Source organism: Dermacentor albipictus, chromosome 1, assembly GCF_038994185.2.
Source record: "Dermacentor albipictus isolate Rhodes 1998 colony chromosome 1, USDA_Dalb.pri_finalv2, whole genome shotgun sequence".
NCBI classification, from domain to species: domain Eukaryota; kingdom Metazoa; phylum Arthropoda; class Arachnida; order Ixodida; family Ixodidae; genus Dermacentor; species Dermacentor albipictus.
In genome coordinates, this window is record NC_091821.1 from 243582067 (window position 1) to 243594902 (window position 12836).

Sequence of the window (12836 nt, forward strand, 5' to 3'; positions counted from 1 at the left end):
CGTGGCTTGGTCAGCATGAGAAAGAAACCACGACCATAACATAGGAGTCTATGCCCCCGCGGATACAATAACATAGACGAATGCCTGCGGCTTGACGGCACCGGGCTGAAACTTTATTCTTCGTATCCCCTCCTCAATCCTCGTTTTTCAGCAGCGTGGCAAAAGCCGAAGTGCAACAAAATAAAATTCGCCAAGAAAAAAAGGAATAAATTGTAAAGAGCTATCGGATTGTATACAAGGTACATCCTGCTCTCGATTTGCGCTGAACTCATGGACAGGCAAATGACACGTACACGCTCCAGCTCGCTCTAAATGACAAATGTTCCACTCGAACTGAAAAAAGATTTAGAAGCTTGTTGCATAAAAGTACACCTGTTAAAATCGTAGGCGCACGATAACATAGGCTGGCAAGGTATCTCGCGATATCTAGCATAACTGCACCGATGAAGCTACGCCGGCTTCACTATTTAGTCAATCAGTGCGTTTCAAGCGCTATATGAGAGTGAAACACAAGGCGCCAAGTGAGCGGTGCGACAGACGGAAGGAGAAAGCCGCGCTTTCAACATAACGCACTACATCGCATATCGCAGCTCTTCGAAGAGGCGCAAACTTCGCAAAACCATAACCTCACACAGAGTCATATCGCATAAACGAAGCAAACGCAGGAAAAGCATGTGTGTGCGCACGTATAGAAGTCAGCGGGATCACGAGAAGCCGGCTGCATGTTCAGAAACGATTGCACGAAACAAACAAAAGAAAAACACGTCACTTTGAATTTTAGGCGCCAAAAATTGATGTAAATGTGGCCAATAAATCTGCAGCTAGCAGACGAATGCAGTCGAAGGAAAAATGCCAAGAGCACTAACTCGTTACCGCCAGTCACGTATGTGACACGCACAAAGGAAACTCAGCACCGGGAAACAAAATGTTATTTTACCTGCCATACGCTTGTGTTGTGCGCGTCGGCCTCTCTCCTTGGTGTCGCTTTAACCTTTTATTGTAAACTTGTATTTGAAAGGACGTTGTTATTGAACGTGGTAAAGAGGCGAGCGTAACGTCGAAGGCAGTGGGAAAATAAACGTCACATTTTATAATACACTACTTATTATTTCTCGGAGGCGCTCTGCAAAGGCAATAAATAATGTGCAAAATTCTGACCAATGGCTAGCCTCGCTGTCCGACGCATCTCTGCCCCACCGCCATTTTACCCCACCCAAGGCTCCGTGGAGGACTGTTATTTTCTTGTTATATTTATACCTAGTATTTATTCATAGATATTTATATTTCAGCCTGATCTGGAATGGTTTACTGAGAAGAAAGGCAGAGCTAGCCGAAATGCAGTCTATTAGGGCGCCAGGACAGTTTTCAGCGAGGTGAAACGAAAATTCACAAACTTTGGGCATGTGTTTACTGTACGAGTCCGTAGAAATCTTCTCATCGACTAAGGGCTGAACAAAAACGGGGTGGGTTCCATAAAGAACCCGCCGTTGGACCAAACTGCGTTCAAGCTGGAACTGATGGAACTGGAGAATATTGTCGCCAACACGGTTTACCTCAAGGCCAGGGAAGGTTGGTGTTTTCATATCCGTAAGGCCAGGTGCATGCACTGTGCACGTTCGCTCGTGATGGTGGCGGCTGCGTGCGAAATGCCGGCTCTGTGCGGCCTTTCGTAGCGTCCGTCCGGCCTCCCGTAGCGACCAGTATCCAAAAGCGACTTGATCGTGCGGCGGGAGCCTGGCAATTCATAGCGGCACGGCTGCTTCGCGCAGTCGGAAATGCTGATCCGCCGCGCGCTCGGCGTGGCCCTTAACGCGCCGGCCTGCATTGCGCGCTGAAAACTCTTGTGCCTCCGTTTACGTTAGGAATCCGCCACAAAGTTCAAGGCCTTAAACGTCTGCGTTTTCTGGCCCTGTGCTTCGTGTGCCCCGATTCTAACGTGGCGAGCAAAAAGCGAGGTTCGACCACGGCCGGCCATTTCGGTGATCAGAGCTACGGAGAATATTCCGCATCTGCTGCTGTGATTTCCACTCCAAGAGCGACGATGTAGTAAGAGACGTGTATGTTTCCAGCGATTGCACCGTTCGCTTTTCGCCATTCAATGCTGCAGTCTGGACTTCGGTAACGCTGGTGGTACAGTTGTGCGTATCTCAAGACTCTACCGGCGACAACTTTTTTCCTGTTGCGCGATGTGTACAAACGCGGGGATGAATTCCTGCGGTACAAGCGCACGTGGCTTCGATTAATCTTGCCCAAGGCGAACGCGAACGAAAATATTGCAGCCATCATTTGTGTGCATGTTAACGTTGCAGCTTAAGTGTAACGGTAATATGGAAAGCATGATACTGTGTTTGCTGACGCCTACCTGGAGTTGCATGGTGAAGTTTTGTGAAGAACTGATGCGTGTTCTAACCCAACAGGTGGTGCAGACTCAAACAAAGGCAAAAGCAAAAAATGGAAGAAGATACTGCAGTTTCCGCACATTTCACAGTGCGTATATCTCAAGGACAAAGTTGGTAAGCAGTTTTGACGTCATGATTTTGATCGTTGGAACTAGCTTTTGCGTTACTTTGATTTTATATTACCCAGTATTTTGTGTAAGTGTTGTTGTGAGCATGTGCTTGTATATGTGGTTGGCTATACTTGTTGCTCGAGTGCTGTGTTTAAGTCTCATGAACTGTTTTCACTTCACTGTATGTTCTTTGGCAATACTTGTTGAAAGTGTTCTGCATTCATGTGATTGCTTTCTCATTAGCCCTATGTTTACTGTTGTGCAGTAGTGTAAATATGTATTATAGAATTGCATTGCGACTGCAGCTGTGCCAACACGGTGGTGTCGTAGTTCCTGGCTTTTTCATTACTTTGTTTGTATATATGTATTTAGTGTAAGACAGTCACTAGCTTTCACATTTAATTTTTCATTGCTGCACACATCTTGGCAATGGCAATTTGCATCACTTTTAAAACATCTGGTTATGTGCTTTTTGCTTTATGTCAAAAGTAATTAGTAATGAATTGTCTTACAAATTTGCCGACATTTATTTTCCTGACGCTAAAGGTCTGTTAAAGGTCTGACTGTTAGTCAGGCTTGTATGAAATGTGGTTTTCTGGTTGCACAAGCAAGAAAAATGTAGTGCAGGAAAAAATATATATTTTGTATTGCATGGACTGCAATAGTAAATGTATCTATTTGTTTATATATATAAAATGCAGGAAATGTGGCAACAGAGTTCACATTGTCCGAGTTGTACGACTTTGTTCAGATGATATTTGTTATGTATTGACAGTGCTTTTGAGGACAGTACGGCTCATATCTTGTCTTCTCTGCTCGTATTTGCTTGTATAATTGCTTGTATTTGTTCCTCTAAGTCCAAAGGATTAATCTATAGCAGATTCTTAACCTGATTCACTCAGCCTCTCATCCAGTTCATGATTGGATGGTGCCTTGGTTACATCCTTGTTAGCAATCATGAACAACCACTAAAAGTTATGTTACAAACTAATTGTGAGTACAGCCTTACAAGTGTAGACTGAAGCTTGTGTTTAATTATCCACAATGCAGTTTCCTCATCTTTCATGAACAGCCACAAAAGTAATAGAAGTCTTATGATTGCAAACTGAAGCTAGTGTTTATTTGTCCGTAAAGCAGTTTCCTCATCTTTCTTTTTCTACATTTGCAAATTCAACATGTTTTAGTCCTTGTCATGCCTTCGTGTGGTTCTGTCTGTCTCATACTTACAGGCGTCATCATGGAAAAGCAAGCATTGTATAAGCATGTGACAAGAACTAAGACTTTAATATGCATTATATTGGTCCACCTTCTGTTAAAACACTTCATTTTTGTTTTTCTGACATTGTTGAACCCTTAAAACATTAGTAAATCTGAGTTTTGTCAATTCTGCATGCTGTCCTTGTGACAGTGACGAGCATCAAGGCTTGCTTTGACAGACCTTGCTGCCAGACTAATTTAGATTGTTCGATGAGGAGAACAAGCCATTAGGAGTTGCAGTAGTCTTGCAAGGTGCAGGACATCTAGGGGCACACTTCTGTTAATGTTCCATCTCATTCAAAAGTTGCTCTGCTTTCTTCAACAGCTAGGTCAAGTGGTGAACATGTAAACAGCAACCTAGCATCATGTGATTCTAGGATGCCACTGTCACCAAGCACAATCATGCCATACACATTATAAGGTCACCTGAGTTCTGTATATGCATCTGAGTTTGTGTGAAAAGCTTGGAAAGGATTCTGTAAAGATAACGGAAAAGTTTGTGTAGTTGGGAACAGGTGAAGTTTACAGTGTGGCACACTGGGACATCCAGTTAAGATTTTGGAAGGATCTCTCAATAATTGAATTATTAGGACAAAATTGGCTTCGAAATTGCGTTTCAGGACTCCTCGAAGAGCCAAGATATCCTGTCCAAGGACTGTGCATTCCATGAGTTTCCAGCGAGTGTTCTCCTCATGATGTCATTGCCCCAGACATTTCAAATGGTTTTGTGGATGTACAGTAGTGTTATTGAGTTCTTAGCAAAAATGATGCCAAGCAGCATTTTGTTAGCTGGGAGAGGCGAGGTTTTATTGGTGTATCATTTGTTTATTTCTTCGAGGGGGAGGGGGATTTGAAAACCAAGAGGCAGTGGCATTTAAACTGGCATATTATTTTGTTGTAATGTAACACACCTTTGACGTGTTACCTTAAACGTGTTATCAAAGCACCTTAAGTGCTTTGACGTCACTCCATCAAACTATATAGTGTGGCCACTAGGAATGCATCTAACTTGGTCTTATAAATTTGGTCATTACCGAGAGTTTAGTCAAATAATGTAGAATGAACGAAGTGGCATGCGTATATGATGTGTGCTTGTATGCAAGAGAATATTACATCACTTTTAGCATTAATCTGCTACAGGATCATGGAAAAGTGCTCTAGTGACCAAATGTGTTAGTCATAAAAGTTAATATTTGTGAATCACTTTTGTATGCATTGCCTATGTTTCCATCTCTTTGATGGTGGCTCATTTGAAGAAAAAAAAAATTTTTTTAACACATTGGTATAAAGGTAAGCGATCATACTGATTTGATACTCAAGAACCGGAAGAACCGGGCACAGAGGTAGCTTTCATTTTTTCAATCGCTGACAACATGATTGGTGGACATGACTTGTAATCATCAGAGCTAACAAGCACTTAAGTTTGTGTGCTGCTTGAGCAGAGAGAAGGCTCAAATGTGCATCTGCTGCTGGTTTGTTTCTAAAGTATTAGTTGACCTGCTTGGTGCCACTGAAAAGCTGTGACAATTACCACCAAGGTTGATCGTTGGGTCAGTTGGTTTTGCATTTTTAAAGTACTTTTCAGCATGTTAGACAGGGACAAAAAGGTGGACGCACACAGTGCTGTCAATTTATGACTTCAACATATGTAAGCACACATGGTCTTCAAAGCTATTACCACTACGCTTAGATGACAGTCTTTATTTGTCAGGCTCCTATGAGTCTGTGACAGTGCATTGCACACTGATGTATGTTTACTAGCATCAAAAGAGTATGTCGGACTTCCAGCGAGGCTTGCATCTTTTGCTGCTGCCAGTGTCTTGAGCAGCTTTCGTTGTTCATGTTTGCTGGCTGATCAAAGTGTGGCCCATGGCATTCTTTTGAATACTGATTCATCTGCAACACTTGGGCTGACCTTTTATCTACATGGTATTTTTTATTTCTATCATGGCTTTGCCATTATTCACTTTTTAGGAGTGACAGGACAGTTTTTTTCTGACATTTATTCCACCACAGAGTTGTGTTGTGTTTTAGTTTCGCATGAAGCAGGCAGTATGAAAGGCACATAAACTTGTTTAGAACTGCTGTCTTTTCTTGCATTAAATGTAAGCATGGCATTAAGAATTATACCGGTGTCGCAGGCCACTTTCGATCACAATTGAGCCCAACCCGGATCGAAATTCTCAACTGCGATTGGCTCCCTTCCGCAGATCGAGTAAAGAAGCCAATCGCGACCGAAAATTTCAAACGGGATTGGGCTTGATCACGATGAAAAGTGGTCGTGCGACATCGGTATTATAATCCTTTGGCTCAGACATCACACTCATAAGGGTAGCATTCGGAGACTGTTGCAGCATCTTCCAGCTGTGCAAGTTACTTCATGGCCGTCATGTACATGAAGATGATTGTTTACTATGGTCAGTTTAAAACGATTAAACAACTGATCCCATGCTGGTGGTCTCACGGTATCACAAGCCACTTGAACGTACACATAGCATGAATCTGCTCACAAATGGAGCATGTGGGTATAGTAGCCCTAGGCCACATCGTACCAATAGGAGTTGAGCGTATCCATGCTTATTTGTGTGGCTTTAAGGTATCTGACTATCCCTTGCACCTTCACTCATTCTTTGCATCCACTTCACTTTCTCCTATGAACGCACATGAGACAAAAATAAAAAGCCGCAGGAAGGTGAAGGCATGAAGCAAATCCATTCCTAGAGAAGAAAGTGAAGGGATAAAACTTGTTTTGGCCTACATGGGCATGCTGTGTATTGCTTCTGTGTGTACATCAGAACACTGTCTGTGATGGTAGCAGTACTCGCCAAACATTGCAGGCTTACTCATGTTGCACTGTATTTTGCATCTTGGTGCTACAGCGTGAAGCCAGATGGCCAAAGTGGCCGTGCTTTATTTAAGATCAAACCAAATTAAAATACGCTAGCAACATTATGCACTGATACTTTGTCAAGGATACCCATTCATACATGAGTCAACACAGATATATCAAATTTTGAAATATTGTGTCGGAACTCGTGTTGAATAAAATGAAAAGAGATGAAAGGCATGTGCAGTAATATGCAGTGTGTCATTCGAGTGCTTTAGTCAAATGTAGTATTGGTCCACCTTTCTCATTGTTGATTTCCTCAGGTAGCTACAATATGAAAGTGGGTTCTGTAAATGTACCCTGATTGTGTTGACTTGGAATGAAATATGAAATGAAATATTGTCTCATTTATAGTTACTTGCAAATCATACCTTTGCCATCTTCACATATTTAGTAAAAGGAATTAACTGCAAGATGCCACACTATAATTAACACTTATTTACTTAAGCTGTTTTGTGCCGAGTAAACGTGTTTGAATGTTGGGCTTGTTTTGATTTCATGTATCTATGGTAACACATCTCCATTGGCTCACACAGTTAGTTAGGCATCCTTTTATCATGATGCAACCTCAACAAAGGGCACATTTTGTTGCATAAATTTTGTGTTTGAGGGATATGACAAAGCAAAAGCCCAATGTATGCGTAGCTTGAGTGGAAGGTGAAATGTTGGAGCAGCAGTCCCCAGTTCAACATGTACTGCCATGTTCCCTGGCAACATTAAGTGGAGCTTAGCTGTTGTCTCACTGAACCGCTTTGACAAAATTGTCGCAGCATGTGAATATGCATTCCTATGCATTTAACCGAACAAAGTGGACTACAGCAAGCTCAGTTAAAGCGCACTTTTAGATTACTTTTCAGCGAGGTAATGTACACTGCCTTGATTCTCATTGCTGTGGCACTTGAAAACCAACCTGCACTATGGACTTACTATTTGGTGATTGGAAAGTCGCACGTTTCATCTCATTGCAACTATGCATGCCAGAATTACTGTATCAGCAAGAATACAAAATTACTCATACTGAAAGGGCAGAAATGTTCCAATTACATATATTAACATTCCTGGTAATAATTTTTATGTTTTTACACTATGTACATGCAAGTTGCCTCTTCGGTGACGAGTAGTTAAGAGTAATCTTTACCGTAGGATTCTCTATGTAAATGCATGTGAACTCAGATATGGGGCATTTACAGAATTTAGGTTAGGTTTGTTGCATCGAGAAGCAAAAAAAAAGAAATGAAAATCCACCAACGGTTAAAAGCAGGTAATTAATTTAGGCCATAAAATTTCAAAATTTTTTATTGCCAGAAATCTGAAAGCATTTTTTTTTTAATTAAGCATCACATTTACAACTTTGTAACTCTGCAATAAATAACTATATCGGTATTCTGACAACTGCTTACATTGGGAGACCTAAATAAATAAAATTGAGGGACAGCAGTGAAATCGAAATGTGCTGCTTCAGAAGATGCTGTGCACTTGTTGCAAGCAGTTTTCTTTATGCATTTTTACTAAACCATTACTGGCATGCAGAACAACAGCTTTACTTTTTTTTTTTTTTACTTTCCATCAAAATAACCTCAACGATATATCCCCTTCATGCACTGTGTGCACATTTGTGTGCGGCAAGATAGTGCATCCAAGGCAAAAGCATTAGTGAAAATGATGGTATTTAAAACATCTTGAAATCGCAAAACTGTACTGCAAGGTTTAATAATATGTCCAAATTATTCTAGCCAAATCATTTCGAAGTTACATGGCTGGATGTTTGCTGTTGGTGTCGGTATGGTTCATATGGTATGGTATGATGAACTTTATTTAATGTCCTGAAGATCAACCCTTAGGTTGACGCAGGCGGCTCCCACGTCGGGACAGTAAGGTTTAACCTTACCGCCGTATCATGGGCCTTCTGGACGGCCTGTACTTGATCGGAAAGAACTCCACTGTGTAGGACTCGCTGCCACCAGTCTCTCTCCTTGTCATAGTCTGTGAAAGTCACAGGACACTGCCAAAGCATGTGATCCAGAGTAATGATGCCATTACACTTCTCGCAATTGATTGGTATCTCTCTTTCAGGATATATCTTGTCAATAAAGTTTGGACTTGGATAAGTTCTTGTTTGCAACAATCTCAGAGTCACCGCTTGAGCTCTATTGAGCTTAGCGTGTGGCACTGGGAATTCCCTTCTGTTCATGTAGTAATGCCTTGTGATTTCATTATATGTAAGTAATTGGTCCCTGTTCTCCACCTGTATATTATTAAGGTCCTGGTCCTGGCTACGGTATGGTTCATGTAGCTAATTCATTTCTTTCATTGTTTTTCACCATGTAGATATTGCACCGGGCATAGTATTCGAGTGGTTGGATAGATGCTTTCCAAGTATGCTAGACATGTAATAGTTGATATTCTCATATCTGACATTCCTGTAGAGAGTTCTTGCGTGGAGTCCACATTCTGTAAGCCTGAGAAAACTCACCGAAGAATTGAAAATTCTCAATCCGATCTGCAGTTGTATGCTTTTCATGATATTGAAGATGAATAAGTATTATGAGACTAAATTTAGATAGAAATAACTGGCGACTGAAGGGCATGTGCCCAGTCAGCAATGTAGCATGTTGCATGCAAATTCGGATACTTGTGGATAATCCACTAGCTTTTGATAGTTACCCGCCATGTTTGCCGAGTGGCTTTGGTGTGCCACTGCTAAGCACGAGGTTGTGGGATCGAATCGCGACCATGACGGCCACATTTTGATGGGGGCAAAATGCAAAAACAACCGTGTAACCCCAGGTGGTCAAAATTAATCCGGAGCCCCCTATTACAGTGTGCCTCATAATCAGGTTGGGGTTTTGGCACGTAAAACCCCAGAATTTTAACAGTCATTCCAAACATCATGCGCCTGGAAACACATTAAATTACAATGGGAAAAGGATCTTCTGGGGGGCAGAAAGATAAAAATGACAAAAGAAAAGATAAGAAATAAAAATCACCGAGACTCGAGGCTTTGCCATTCTTCAATAGCATCGAGCAACTTGTCTACAGTGATTGCTGAAGCGGCTCCTTGTGCGTGTCTTGTTGTTTCTGTATGTGTGCAGTACACAAATCTCAAATGCAGGCATGCCACTGTTGAAGAGCACTGCAATGCACTTAGGTCGCCCCTCTCACAGTTTCTAGACTTTTGCTCACTACAGTACAGCAATAGTACAGCAGATCCATTCCACTTGTGTTCTGTTGTCTTGAGACAGGTTGACCCTTTGTACACAAGCTTCTCACAGGAGCTGCCTTTTCTGTGCTGGTGTTTTTTGTAGAGTTATTGAAATGTAGCTGCATGTCATTGTGGTTTGTGCTGCTTTCTGCTTGCAGACATCTCCTACGGGTACATTGTGGAGCAGCAGCCAATTGGCAGACTTCTCTTTCGGCAATACTGCCAGACGAAACCCCATTACTGCAAATGCAACAGCTTCCTAGATGCTGTGGTAAGATTTCTACAAAGGAGTTTGCAGATGCTGGGTTAAAAGTCCATGTTTTGTGTGGATAATGTTGTAATGTAAAAATTCATTACTTTTTGTAGATGTTTTGTAAGTGCTTCTCCTACAGGCTTCTTTTCTTTCTTCTTTTTTTTGTAGCAACACATATGTGCACATAAGTATGTTAAATCTCTTGCTGTTATTGGTTTAAGGGCAAGTAAGTTGCGAGAGAGTTAATGTGTGCATCAAGTCCTTCATTGTGTTTTGATATTACTTTAGGACTGTGCTGGCACATTGTGTGATGATGTAGGGAGTTACATTATAATACATTATAATGTGTGTAATGCAGGTCTTATACAAGAAGTTTCATTAAGGTCAATGCTTGCCAGGTTGTAGGGAATGTTGCCCTTGAGAAGGCATTGAGAATATGGGTGATAATGCAATAATGGACAGTATCAGCTAAACATGTGTAATAATGTTTCTTTGCTAGATGGCTAAATGCTGGGATGATGAGATGTTAAAATCTTTCATTTGAATTACATATTAGTATCAGTAAAAAAATCGCTCTAGGTACCAAATACTTCCCTACTTAAATAAGTAGGCACAGAAGCAAAAGAAGAAAGAATGAATGTAATTTTCACAACTGTACAGCATGTCAGGGGATGGAAGTAAAGAATAAGCATAGGTACATACCTTTTTAAAGCATGTAATACAATTTCTAGGAGAGAAATCAGGTGTAGGCTTTCAACTGGCACAGCACATCAAATAGGACAGGTGAAGTGTAACCACAGTTTATGTAAATACAACAATGACCATAATAGGACATGGTAATTTCACATTGCCTTGTGCAACTATAAAGAGTGGTAGGTTTAAATGCATAATTGAAAATGCTCTTAAATGGACTAAATAATGGCAATGCACAATTCTGTGACACAAGACACATTGATGATGCAGAATTAGTGGGCTCTCCTTTAACTCTGCATGCAGCCTGAAATAAAGGCGTGGTATCGTGGTCATCGCAAGCTCTTGTGCAAGAAATTCACTCCTTCGCGTGCTTGCTTGTAGTAGCTGCCTCTTTGTATAACTGTAATACTGCCTGCTGCAAGAAATTTGTCTTCTGTCTGTACAGAGGTTGTAGAAATAAGTATATATTTCTGTATTAGTTTGTGTAACAGCTAGGAGCAGTCTTAGAAGTTGTCAGTAAATAGCCATAATTTACATGGGTCTGTGCCTTGTACAAAATCTAGTAGTCATACTAAGCTTATAGTCCCATCTTAATTTAATGCAAATCAAATTGCTAGAATAAGACTGTTTTATTTGAAATCGGAAATATTTTCAAATACCTCTAGTAAATGCAATCAAGCCTGGATGTAGTATTGAATTTCAAGAGTATTGCAAGATAGTTTGATATGCGCATAATTCAATATGCACCTCCATTTATCTATGACAACTTCCTGTGAGGTGCGTCAAACTGAAGTTTTCATTGTTGCAATTACTGTGTGCACCTGTAATGTCATCCAGAGTGCATGCTACTGTCAGGCATGCCCTTTCTGGTGTGACATACTTGGAGCAGTACAGGACAAGCTAATGCGTGACAGTGGGGTATGCAAAGTATGTATCTCATGGACTTATTTCTCCACATGTTGTGCACTACGCTCACTGCATGCAGTCACATGTGGTTACACTAATGCTTACAAGCTAACAGCTGAAGCCTTGATCACTGCTAAAGAAGGAAAGCATCTAAATGGAGAGAAAGCACCCTAGGCATGAGGTCACTTCCCTTTGTAAAGATATTGCAGCTATAGTCAGCAACTAGCCAAGAATGCAGGAGAGGCTCCTCTGAAATAAGCACAATGCACCTGCCATTTATCTCTCCGCATTTCAAGAAATAGTTTCCTTAGCAATGCCACTGGCACGTAGAAGAAGAGTACTAGCTTTTGAGCATCAACGAGCATGCCAGGGTCATGCACCTCATGCACAAAGAGCCAAAGTCGCTGAGTGTGGGGATGAAAAAGACAACTTGCAGCACAATCGGCTCGTTTGAAAAGGGGTATGAGGAGGATTTCACTGACTTTGTGCACACAGTACCCCCCACCAAAATCTCCTTCCCCCTTCATTTGTAAGTGTGCCACTGTGGAGATGTACCAGGAAGGGCTGAATGGACCAATTGATCCCTTCAGTCACTTGCACCTGCTGCACAAAGAGCATCTGAAAAAAGTGAAGGTGGAGGGACGGTGGTACAAAGGATGAAAAAGGAGAGAAGACTATAGCTAAGATGATTCACTGGTGCATGTATACACGTTCCATTTGAGGGACTTACTGCTGTGTTCTTGATCTGTCGCTGACTGTAGTAATTGTGGTCACGCCATAGATGAGAACAGTGCTCAATCACTAGTCGGTGGCCTACAGCCAGGTCTAAGCAACCAAATAAACCTTCCCGTAGGATGCCTCTCGTGGAGATCCCTGCACATTGCAAGTGCTTAAGGAAACACATCTTGTAGTGCATAGCACTTCATGCTTTTTGATATATAGGGTGCTTTCTTTAGCTGTGCCAAATTTTTAAAAGTTGTCTGTGGCAGATAGTACAATTCTAACCGTTAATTTAAATTACTCAATGAAGGAGCCATTATATTTATGAAAAATCAAAATGCTTAATTGAATAATTAACATTATTGTACTAATTAAATCTTAAATTAATTACTTTTTGGCACATATTTCA

The 12836-nt window shown here is 41.3% G+C and overlaps 1 protein-coding gene across 4 annotated transcripts in view; it reads left to right on the forward strand.

Annotated features, from left to right (window-relative positions):
- The first annotated feature begins 1210 nt into the window (after positions 1–1210).
- Positions 1211–12836, forward strand: part of Gprk2 (G protein-coupled receptor kinase 2) — a 28577-nt gene continuing 16951 nt past the window's right edge. The window contains exons 1-3 of one of the 4 annotated variants that reach the window (XM_065439640.1): positions 1211–1569; positions 2418–2513; positions 10014–10126. In XM_065439640.1, coding sequence (XP_065295712.1) covers positions 1518–1569; positions 2418–2513; positions 10014–10126 — 261 coding nt within the window. In that variant the 5' untranslated portion in view covers positions 1211–1517. The remainder of the gene's footprint in view (positions 1570–2417; positions 2514–10013; positions 10127–12836) is intronic. The other 3 variants (XM_065439641.1, XM_065439642.1, XM_065439643.1) reach the window with 3 other exon arrangements.